The sequence below is a fragment of the Ailuropoda melanoleuca genome, chromosome 6 (assembly GCF_002007445.2).
Source record: "Ailuropoda melanoleuca isolate Jingjing chromosome 6, ASM200744v2, whole genome shotgun sequence".
NCBI lineage: Eukaryota > Metazoa > Chordata > Mammalia > Carnivora > Ursidae > Ailuropoda > Ailuropoda melanoleuca.
This window is the reverse complement of record NC_048223.1, coordinates 97,840,960-97,853,097: the sequence shown is the minus strand read 5'-3', so window position 1 is coordinate 97,853,097 and position 12,138 is coordinate 97,840,960. Positions and strand designations below refer to the sequence as shown.

The 12,138-nt window shown below is 40.1% G+C and overlaps 2 protein-coding genes and 1 pseudogene across 9 annotated transcripts in view; 1 reads left to right on the top strand and 2 right to left on the bottom strand.

The window, feature by feature from the left end:
• ENTPD1 (ectonucleoside triphosphate diphosphohydrolase 1) overlaps positions 1-10,906 on the bottom strand; it is a 103,684-nt gene extending 92,778 nt beyond the window's left edge. For 2 of the 3 annotated variants that reach the window (XM_034663033.1, XM_034663034.1), the window contains exon 1: positions 10,781-10,906. In XM_034663033.1, coding sequence (XP_034518924.1) covers positions 10,781-10,796 — 16 coding nt within the window. In that variant the 5' untranslated portion in view covers positions 10,797-10,906. Of the gene's footprint in view, positions 1-9,740; positions 10,172-10,780 lie in introns of those variants that run through there. The other variant, XM_034663035.1, reaches the window with a different exon arrangement.
• On the bottom strand, positions 7,068-9,730 carry LOC100469451 (annotated as a pseudogene).
• The window catches only part of TCTN3 (tectonic family member 3), a 61,603-nt gene continuing 60,370 nt past the window's right edge, over positions 10,906-12,138 (top strand). For all 6 annotated transcript variants that reach the window (XM_034663028.1, XM_034663025.1, XM_034663023.1 and 3 more), the window contains exon 1: positions 10,906-11,640. The gene's annotated coding sequence lies outside the window, so the exon portion shown is untranslated. The remainder of the gene's footprint in view (positions 11,641-12,138) is intronic.

Sequence of the window (12,138 nt, the reverse complement as noted above, 5' to 3'; positions counted from 1 at the left end):
ATAACTGCACCATTCTGTGAATATCCTAAAAAAAAAAAACACTGAAAAGTAGATTTTAAGTGGGTGAATTATGTGGTATGTGAATTATATCTCAAAATAATAATATGATCAACAAATATGGGCTCAAATCTCAACTTCAACACCTACTAATGGAGAGACTTTAGATAAGTCACTTAACTTTACTTATTCTTCAGTTTCTCATTTGTAAGCTAGGGATAGTAAACAGTACGAATTTCAAACACTTGTTTGAGACCTGAGTTAATAGCTGTAAGAGCAGGAGGTGGCCCAATACACACTAAACCTGTAGGTTTACTAAAGTTGCCACCACTTCCATTTATTAAAAACTTAATGCGTTAGTTTCCTATGGCTGCCATAACAAATTACCACAAACCTGGTGGCTTAAAGCAAAATACACATTTACTCTCTTACAGTGCCACAGGTCCAAAGTCTGAAATTAGTTTCACTGGGCTGAAATCAAGGTGTTGGCAGGGCCGCTCTTTCTTTTCCATCTTTTTCTAAACTACATTCCATGCATTCCTTGGCTTGTGGTCCCCTTTCCCATGTTCAAAGCCAAGAGCAGCATCTTGCTTCAGTGGTTACATTGCCTTCTATGTCAAATCTCCCACTCCTTCCCTCTTACAAGGACATTTGTAATTGCATTTAGGGCCCATCTGGATAATCCAGGATAATCTCCCCAGTTCAAGATCCTTAATGTAATCACATCTGCAAAGACTCTTTTTCAATATAAGATAACATACATGAATTCTAGGGATTAGGAGCTGTAATCTTTGCAGCGTACCTTAGTTACTATATTGACCAAAAAAGAAGAAAAAGAAGGTAAATCTATGAGAAAGCTCTATTTCTACGAAAAAAAATCTTTCTAAGCTCACCAAGATAAAGCAATAAAAAGAAGACATTAAGCAAAAAGATGGTATCAACAACATCTTTACATAGCTTAAATTAGAAAATGTGAGTACTGCACTATTAATTTCTGTTAACTAACACTATTTACTGGAAACAAGGGTTGTTCGAGTCCTCCCTACCCTGCCTTTTCAGCACAAAGCCTAAAAAAATTATTTTGCTGATGACACATTGCTTCAGATGTCTTTTTGTGCATGGGACTGAGTCTTTATCCACTTAAGCAATACTGTTTCAATTTTATAGTTCAGCAATTCTGACCCCACCGGCCTCCTGAGGCCTGCCATGCTTAGTTGGAAAGGAGAGGCTTGGTAATTCTCACTAACACCCGTTCCATACTTCCTAAAGTTAGGTAGCCATGCAAGGCTCAGCTGCCTCAGACACCATCTGAGAACTTAACCACACTTTCTTTTCTCTTTCCCAACACTGGATTTCTCCTTCTCTGTATCTACTTTACTTTCCTTCAATATTCCCAACTTTCCATCCTGTCCCCACTTTTCTAATAAGCCACAATAAAAATGACTCACGTCGCATTTTTTCCCCCTTGAAACTGCAAATAATGGATATAGACTATAATTTCACATAGCAGAAAATTATGGTTGGGAAGGGATTACCATATGATTGAAATGGCTCGATAGATTTGTAAACATTCACTTTTATATGTTAAAAATAGAATATATCTTCTTTATAAGCATTCACAGATTTATAAAAATTCACTACATGCTTAAGCACAGAGAAACCTCAGAGATTATTCTCTAACCATTGTGAAATAAAACGAAAGATTAGGGGCGCCTGGGTGGCACAGCGGTTAAGCGTCTGCCTTGGGCTCAGGGCGTGATCCCGGCCTTATGGGATCGAGCCCCACATCAGGCTCCTCTGCTATGAGCCTGCTTCTTCCTCTCCCACTCCCCCTGCTTGTGTTCCCTCTCTCACTGGCTGTCTCTATCTCTGTCAAATAAATAAATAAAATCTTAAAAAAAAAAAAACGAAAGATTAATTAAAATTAATGGTTTAAACAAAAATAACAATCACTTGGAGCTGAAAAAATATATATTATTCTGTGTTAAAGAGACAATAAAAATGCAGGGGCGCCTGGGTGGCACAGCGGTTAAGCGTCTGCCTTCGGCTCAGGGCGTGATCCCGGCGTTATGGGATCGAGCCCCACATCAGGCTCCTCCGCTATGAGCCTGCTTCTTCCTCTCCCACTCCCCCTGCTTGTGTTCCCTCTCTCGCTGGCTGTTTCTATCTCTGTCGAATAAATAAATAAAATCTTTAAAAAAAAAAAAAGAGACAATAAAAATGCAGTATCAAACTACTTTGAAAACCACAGATAAAAGTGTATTGGATTTATAGCTATAAGTCTTTATATAAAAAACACTAAAGGAAGATTCAGAAAAACTGCCGTGGATATGGCAGAAAAGCTTCAATATCTTTATTTGATGAAGAGCTCACATAAATTAATTTGAAAACATAAAATCTAAATAAGTAATAAATGGGCAAAGAGGATAGAAACAGTATACAAAAAAGCACATATTATGTGAAGAATGTTGAATTTACTGGTAACTAAAGAAATACAAATTAAAGCAACATAAAAGTAGATAAGATTATTTAAAAAAACACACACGGAAGCTGTCAGGGATGCTTAACAGGAACTGCTCGCAGGAGCATGAAGGGCCCACCCTTAGAGAAATTAAATTGGCAACATGGAAGCATGTTACACAAACCCTCTGCCTTCTTTTCTCCACCAGCTTCCTTTTCCTTCATATTCCCTAAAATTTTCAAACTAGAGAAATCCATTGGTCCTCTCTGCACCCACTCCCCCCCTTTGTACCTGGAATCATTCCCACCTCACTTCTGTAGAGTGGAGACAATGCCCCAGGCACACTGTTCCCAGTCTCAGAGCCCTGAGTCCTACTCCAGGTCCCTGGCATTCCAAACACCCAGCAAAGGGGTCTAGAGACAGCCACATGTTCTGCTCCAGCACTTCTCAGTTTGAAGGCAAGGAATGAAAGCAGCTTAGGGAAACTTGGATCCATGGAGAAAAGGTGGGAGATGTTTAGGAACTCCAACACGGGGCCTGTTTGTGTAATAATGGTTTGTGTGCAATAAAGATTCAGACTTCTTTTTTGTATGGCAAATGGAGGCCTCAACTTCCTCTTCTAGGACAAATATTGAATGGATGAATGAATGAATTCAATTTCCCATGATCCTGCAATGACATAGCTGATCAGGGACCCAAAGTGGCACCTTGGTGGAAGTGGGGTGGCACTGGGGGAGGAAGGGGATGGTCATTGGTACCAAAGTAAGCCCTGAGGCTAAGTCATGCAGTGATCCTATAATATGGCTAGTTGAAGTGTGGCCTATGGAGGGCACAATTACCATCACCTGGGAGCTTGTTAGAAATGCAGAATCTCAGGCCCCACCTCAGGGCTAGTGGATCAGAATGTGCATTTTAACAAGATCCCCAATGTAGCACATGTACATTAGAGTTTGAGAAATACTGCCTTAGAACAAACATACACTTATTCACCAAGATAGAGCTAGTGCATCTGCTCTTCGTACTTCCATCAATCAAGAAGTTTGATGCTTCTTTACCACAAGGGCTGCCCTCAATTCCAGCCTCCCTCCGAAGACTCACAAACCCTATATGAATTTCCTCAGGCCTCACCTTCACTCTGCACAGGCTTGAGCCCAGCACTGCTCAACACCATGGCAGGTGGAATTAAACGCTAATGCCCCTAAGCACAGCCACTGGTTTTAAAGTGCAGAGGCAACCAAAAAGACAACACAAAGAAGAAAATACTCTTAAAATATGGTATGGCCAAGGAAAAGTAGGACCAATCACCATCATTTGTAAAACCTCTTTATCACATGTGCCTGATGACCATGGAAGACAATCATGATTAAGGAAATAATTTAATATGCAGCTGATTACTTTGCAAAGGTTTATTCAATTACATGTCTGGTAATCCCAACATCACAGTCAAGATCACACTTTGGACTTCTACCCTCAAATCTCTAGGACGGACATGAAAAGAGGTTCCCTGCTTGGAACTTAAAAAAGGTAAAAGAGCTTTTTCCTCTTAAATATGGGCTGTAGTTTTGGTAAAAGAGGGAGAATAGGTCTTTAAGCACTGCTGGGACTTGAAAGGAACTTGTTGTGCACATCAGACTACTCATCTTTCTAGGTCCAACTGAAATTCCCATCCTTTGAGAAGTTTTCCCAGAAATCATCACTCCCTATTGTGTTTCTCATGGCATTTTCTTTAGAACTCTATTACAACTCTTCGGGAGGTAAGAGAATTTATCCATTAGGAACCCAGGCTTTGCAGCATAAATATGTGGGTCTAGATTCCCTCTCTGCTGAAGGAAAGATTCTAAATGCATTCTATGGGGCCAGTATTACCCTAATACCAAAACAAGATAAAGACACTACAAAAAAAGAGAACTACAGGCCAATATCACTGATGAACATAGATGCAAAAATCCTCAACAAATATTAGCAAACCAAATCCAACAACACATTAAAAAAACATTCACCACAATCAAGTGGAATTTATTCTAGGGATGCAAGAGTGGTTCAATATTTGCAAGTCAATCAACATGATATATCACATTAACAGAAGAAAGGATAAAAATCATATGATCATCTCGATAGATGGAGAAAATGCATTTGACAAAGTACAAAATCCATTCATGATAAAAACTCAACAAAGTAGGTTTAGAGAAAACATACCTCAATATAACAAAGGCCATATATAAAAGAAACCAAAGCTAACATCATAATGGTGAAAAACTGAAAGCTTTTCCTCTAAGATCAGGAACAAGACAAAAATGCCCACTCTACCACTTTTAGTCAACATAGTACTGGAAGTCCTGGTCACAGCAATCAGATAAGAAATAGAAATAAAAGGCATCCAAATTGGTAAGGAAGAAGGAAAACTTTCACTATTTGCAGATGACATCATACTATACATAGAAAACCCTAAAGACTCTACCAAAAAACTACTAGAACTGATAAATGAATTCAGTTTAGTTGCAGGATACAAAATTAATATACAGATATCTGTTGCATTTTTATACACTAATAATGAAATAGCAAAAAGAGAAATTAAGAAAACAATCCCATTTACAATTACACCAAAAAGAGTAAGATACCTAGGAATAAACTTAACCAACCAAGGAGGCAAAAAACCTGTACTCTGAAAACTATAAAACACTGATGGAAGAAATTGAAGATGACACAAACAAATGGAAAGGTATCCCATACTCATGGACTGGGAGAACCAATATTGTTAAAACATCCATACTACCCAGATTTACAGATTTAATGCAATCCCCAGAAGTATTTTTCAAAGAACTATGACAAATAATTCTAAAATCTGTATGAAACCACAAAAGACCCCAAATACCCAAAGCAATCTTGAAAAAGAAAAATAAAACTAAGGTATTACAATCACAGATTTCAGGATATACTACAAAGCTGTGGTACTATAAACAGTATGTTTGGCACAAAAATAGACACATAGATCAATAGAGTAGAATAGCGAGCCCAGAAACAAGCCCACACTTTTATGGTCAATTGATCAAAGGAGGCAAGGATATTCAATGGAAAAAAGACAGTCTCTTTGACAAATGATGTTGGGAAAACTAGACAGCAACACGCAAAAGAATGAAACTGGACTACTTTCTTACACCATACACAAAAATAAACTCCAAATGCATGAAGACTTACATGTGATACTTGAAACCATAAAATTCCTGGAAAAAACACAAGCAGTAATTTCTTTGACAATGGCCTTAGAAATAGTTCTCTAGATATGTCTCCTCTGGCAAAGGAAATGAAAGCAATATTAAACTACTGATACTATACCAAAATAAAGCTTTTGCACAGCAAGGGAAACCATCAAGAAAACAAAAAGACAACCTACTGAATGGGAGAAGATATTTACAAATGACACATGTGACAAGGGGTTAATATCCAAAATATATAAAGAATTTATACAACTCAATATCAAAAAACCTAAATATTCCAATTAAAAAATGGACAGAGGACATGAATAGGCATTTTTTTAAAAAAGACATACGGATGGCCAACAGACTCATGAAAAGATACTCAACATCATTCATCATCAGGAAAATGAAAATAATGAGATATCACATCTCACCTGTCAGACTAGCTAAAATAAAAAACACAAGAAATAATAAATGTTGGGGATGATGTAGAGAAAAAAAAATCTTCATGCACTGTTGGTGGGAATGCAAGCTAGTACAGCCACTGTGGAAAACAGTATGAGGCTTCCTCAAAAAAATAAAAATAGAAATACCATATGACCTAATAATTCCACTACTGAGTATTTACCCAAAGAAAACAAAAAAAACCTAATTTAAAAAGTATATGCCCCCTTATATTTATTGCAGCATTATTTACAATAGCCAAGATATGGAAGCAACCCAAGCGTCCATTGATAGATGAATAGATAAAGAGGTGGTAGGGGCGCCTGGCTGGCTCAGTCGGTAAAGCATGCAACTCTTGATCTCAGGGTTGTGAGTTCAAGCCCCACATTGGGTGTGGAGTTTACTTTAAAAAAGAAAAGAAAAGAAAGAAGAGGTGGTATATATATTCAATGGAATAATACTACTCAACCATAAAAAAAAAGAATAAATAAGCTCTTGCTGTTCGTAACAACACAGATGGATTCAGAGGGTATAATGCTAAGTGAAATAAATCAGAGAAAGACAAATACCATATGATTTCACTCATGTAGAATTTGAGAAATAAAACAAAGAAACAAAGAAAAAGAGACAAACAAAAATAGACTCTTAAATACAAAGAACAAACTGGTAGTTGCCAGAGGGGAGGTGGGTGGGAGGATGGGTGAAATAGGTGAAGAGGATTAAGAATATACTTATCGTGATGAGCACTAAGTAATGTACAGAATTGCTGAATTGTTGGGGCACCTGGGTGGCTCAGTCTGTTAAGCATCTGACTCTTGATTTTGGTTCAGGTCATGATCTCAGAGTCATGAGATCGAGCCCCACATCAGACTCCACACTTAGCACAGAGTCTGCTTGTCCCTCTCCCTCCCCCTCCGCCCCTCCCCCTAAAAAATGAATAAATAAAACCTCTAAAAAAATAGAATTGTTGAATCATTATATTGTACACCTGAAACTAATATAACACTATATGTTAATTACACTTGAATAAAATAAATTCCCCCTTCTTCCTATACTAGCTCTGTGACCTTGGCCAAGTCATTCTCTCCACAGCTATAAGATGCAGAAACCTGTATCACAGATTTGTCGTGAAGATTACATGAGGCAGCACCTGGCACATAATAATCAATGTTGGCTATTATTATCACTTCACAGAGTCTGGTTTCAATTAGAGTTGGTTGTATATGTATCTGTCTTCCTCACTAGACTGTGAGCAAACTGTTTATATCCCACACATCTGGCATAGGGACATGATGGTAGACACACAATAATATTTGTCAAATTGCTTTGAAGGTATGCCAGGAAGAGGAAAGGGAGGGTGCTGGAAACAAATTTAATGTACTTTATGATTTTACCCAGGGCCAACCTCTGCAGTGTATGCTTTTCTTCTATTACCAGAGTACATTGTTTCAGACTATAAGGTTGCTATTTAATGGGGTTGGGGAGGCACTATTTCTGGAACCAGATGTTCTGTTAAGAGACAGCAAGGTTGAACTATGAGGCATCTGAAATCTCCAGTTTGGCCCCTGGCTGAACATGGAGTGGGAGATGAAGTTCTGCCAGAGCTGGACCGCCGAACCGGGTACCCTGGCATGGGGCCACAGCAGCTCTGAAGCTCACCTACCCAGAAGGGATACATCTCATTTCTCCAGTGTATTCACTTAGAGGGATGTCTTAATAAAGCGCATAAAAGAATAGTATCTACCAGCAGGATCTCTATTGCAAATTCATAGGTCCCCTTTTAGTTCTCATTTGTTTGTTTTGGTAGCACTAGGGTTTATTAAACTGTGCTTTATAACAGATGCTGGGAATGGCCAATGGTGCTCTTGATGTATAAAGCCCAGATATTCTGCCAGTTCTTCTTGAGCAATGACACCAGGAAATTGACAGCTAAGTAGATATTGTATACGAGCTCATCATCTGTTATCTTCATGGGGCCAATGGCCACTGCCAGACACAGCACCTTCTTCATCTGGAATTTGATTGTGGACTTCACTTGATCCACTTTGGCCACCATGTTCTCATTGTGCGTCAGCAAGGAAGGGAACGTGCCAGCCTTATTCAGGCCTGGGCCCAGGATTTGTGGGATCTGCTTGATAAGAGATTCTGAAGCCAAAAAGGCATCATACTTCTTGGCTGGCTTCTTGATTAATTTTTATTCTTGTTGAGTTTCTTCAGCACCTTAACGCCCATGTGGGGAATATCCACAGCCTTGGCCTCATCATAGTGCTGCCGGTCCCCCAAAACTCATATGGAGAACTTGGGCAGGGAGGAGACTTAAGCCTGATGGTATCTGAGAAGTGTTTGTCCTTCTGAGAGTCATAGTTCTTCAAGCTGATCTACAGCTCCACTGTCTCCAGAATCTTCCAGCACTTTGCACTGATTCCTGTGCAGGACTTCCCACACCACCTCATACAAGGTGTCATGGGAGACTTTGCTGCTCATGGTGCCACGCACCACAATAACCAGAAGAGTCACAGGCCCCGTTTTAAACCAGCCTCCTGATTCTTGGATAAACATTAACTAAAATAATAATACTTAGTTTATTAAATATTTGTTGAGTTCCCATTATGTGCTAAAGATGCACTAGACACTGCCAATCCAAAGGTGGATAAAGAAATTATTGTCAGGGTAAGGGGGAAGCAATTCAGAGGGCAGGAATGTGGATGAGTGTGCTGAGCAACAGTTCAGGCGTAAGCAGTGAGGTGTTGTAGAAACATCCAAGACGGGCTAATCTAAGGCTCAAAGGGTTGGAGAAAGCTTCACACAAGGATTAACAACCAGGATGAAGCTTGAAGGAATGACTGCAACAACAGCTAACATTTATTGAGCACATACACTATGCATCAGACCCTGTTCTGAGAATTTTGCATGAATCCCTCATTTAGTCCTTATAATAACCCTATGAGGTATATATTATTATTCTCTTCATTTTACAGATGAAGGAACTGAGGCACACAGGTAGTAAATAGTGGAACTGGGATTCAAACCTAGGCAGCTTGGCTCCAGACTGAAAGGGAAGGAGAAGGCCAGACAGGCCTTCAGGGCAGAGGCAAATGCCATGCAACAGTCTGAGGGGGAGGAAAGGAGCAAGGTCACTTGGGGAACTGAAAGTGGCTGGGGGTGGGGACAGAAGTTCAGAGATGACTGGGCTCACTCTGCAGGTTAGAAGAGAAACCAGAGGCAGGGGATTTCTGGTCTGTGTGATTACTGTCACCCAACTCCTCCTAGTCAAAGTCTCTTCCTTTTGTAAAAGGGTAAAAATAACAATACCTGGGTTCTACCATAGAAAATGGTCATGATCACCAAATGAGAGAAATGAATGTGAACTGACAGCAAAGCACAAATTCCTTCTCAGACTTGAGATTTCAGTAAGTATCATTTCCCAGTAGCTTCAAATCTTTGAATCCCAGAATCAACCACGTCAGGGCAGTAGCCAGAGCCTTCAGGTAGAGTAACAGTGTGGGAGTACAGAAAGAAAGGCCCACAGACCCTGTGTCCACCCAAATTCACCACTCACTAACTGTGTGATCCCAAGGCAAGCCACTCTCTCATTGTATCAACTCCACCATCTGGAAAGTGGGAATGATAATGATAGCACTCACCTCTGAAGTTGATGAGAGGAATAAATAATATGGGTCGTGTGCTTAGAACAGCTCCCGGCACAGAGTAGAGACTTAGTAAACATTAACAGCTACAACTGCTATCATTATTAAGAATCTGTTGGCTACTCATCCATTGCTCTGCACTTTATGTGACAAAAACATGTGGGGATATCAGAAATTAGAGATGATGAAGTTTTGCAACCCTACATAACTACACTGCTGCGGAGACTCTTCCTGGCTCCCACGGGCTGGCAAGCAGCTGGCTCTCTGCTGTGGCAGAAAATGCCCAAAAGAGGTAAAAGACAGAGACTGCACACCATCTGTAAAAACCAGGCTGCTCTTTACAGTTTTTAGACAAAAATCTAAATATAGTCACTCAGATATGCCTTGCTTTTTTAAGATAAAACTATTCATCCCTCCAACCCTTCACTCCTTTCCCCCCCTCCCATACACATTCACATAATCCAAGAAACATTCAGTCTTTTGCAAGACATACTCCGGGGTCCTGTTGTGACAGCCTCTTGCCACATTAACTTCTCTATCTAACTCCTGGCAGAGAAGCTTTGCTAATTTCACAACAGGAAAGCACGCAGGAAATTCAAGAACAAAACAAATCTCCTACACACAGAGCCCAGCATCTTCAAGCAAACTCACTGAGGTACAGACCCGAAGCAAGATGACTTTGGACTATAAATGAGCCAGCTACTTAAACTGCAAAGGGACGGAAGAAGTCATTTGCCGCTAAAATACCAGATCTGAATGCAAATTGATCATGAATATTCATGAGCCCCTCCAGCTTGCTCAAGAGCCACCCCTGACTAAAACCCCCAGGCTTTGCTTCCTAAAAAGTTTCCCAAAGTTCTTTCTCTGCCTCCTCTCAGAAGGAGAGGGTGGGAAAGTTCATTTGGGGATTTATGCCTCTTGCTCTTTCAAGTACTTGCTTTTGGTCTGGGCTTTTTGGGACTTTTTTTTTTCCTCTCTCTCTTTTTTTTTTTTTTTTTTTGTTCTTAAGGATTCAAATCAAATCGATTTGCTCTTACCCTTTCTATCTTCCATAATTGGCAGCTTTTGTTTTCTTCCTCTTTGCTCTTTATTTTTTTCAGCCTCTTCTTGCTGTGGTCGGGTCTCAGCGAGAGAGGTATTCAAGGAACCGAGATATAACAGACCCTCGGGCTCATGGGAGGGGCTAAATTAGCCGGCCCCGTTTCGGAAGGAACTTCAAACCCTATGTCTCTTTCATTGACTCGATTCGAAAGAAGAGATTGGCTGAGGCCAGCTGCTCATTTCCCTAGAGACCACGAAGAGTCGTCCGGATTGTAATTTTTTGTATTCTTAAAGCAATGTATGTTCAAGTATCTCTCTTTCCCTCTCTCTTTGCTACAGAAATCCATTTTTCTCCTTGAGATATGTATCTTGGCTGCAAGCAAAAAAGCTATTTACTTATCGCAGCTTTGAAACCAGATAACAAGAAGCTTGTTTCCTGATACCCACTGGAAAAAACTGTGGGACTCAAGTAGTCCTTCCTGCCCCTTAAAGCGATCCTTTTTGGTCCTCTGATAAGCAATCCCTTTTCTGAGGCTCATTAGACCAGAAGAGCAACAGGTCCTGTCACGGATGAACGAATGGACAGAAGGACGCTGTGCCAGGAGGAGCCTCGTTATTGGTGGAAGGGCAGAGGAGGCTGCTCGCAGGGAACAGCTATCCAGCTGTACTGATGCAAGTCACCCACCTTTTCCAAACTTTAACCTCCTACCTCTGAATTCTACTGAGCATGAATTGCCACACCCAGCCTTTGTCAAGATGACCCAAATGCAGATGAGGAGCCAAACAAAACGAGTAATACTGTGTGTATTCGATGTTATTTTGAAATTAGGACAAGACCTAATCCTCGCAGAGGAAGGTAAGTACTCAAGGCCCAAGGCCCCTTGGGCAGATTCTCCCTCCACAACGCAATAACAAACCTTAGCATTTTTGATTTGGAAAGATACCGCAGACATCTAGTCTAACCCAGGTTAGAGGCGAGGAAAAGTTAAGTCATCTGCTCATGTTCAGAGAGAGAGAGAGAGAGAGCACGAGCGAGCAGGGAGCACCATCATCTCTCTTATTTGCTACCATGCTCCCCCGCACCTAATACAGTTGCTCCACAGTGTGGGCTCTCAATAAATGTTTCATAAATAGTGAATTAATGAATAAAAAGAAGCAAAGCAGGGATGTAGATGTGGTTTTCTGATTCCTACTTCATGCTTTTTCTACATTGCCTCTCTAACATGAGAATTTGTGTTTAAAGCCAATTATACCATAAGACATTTTTCTTCATATAAACCATTAAATTAGTGACCATTACAAATTGTTTTTGACTCTTTATAGAAAATATATTCTCCATGATACTTTAATAAAG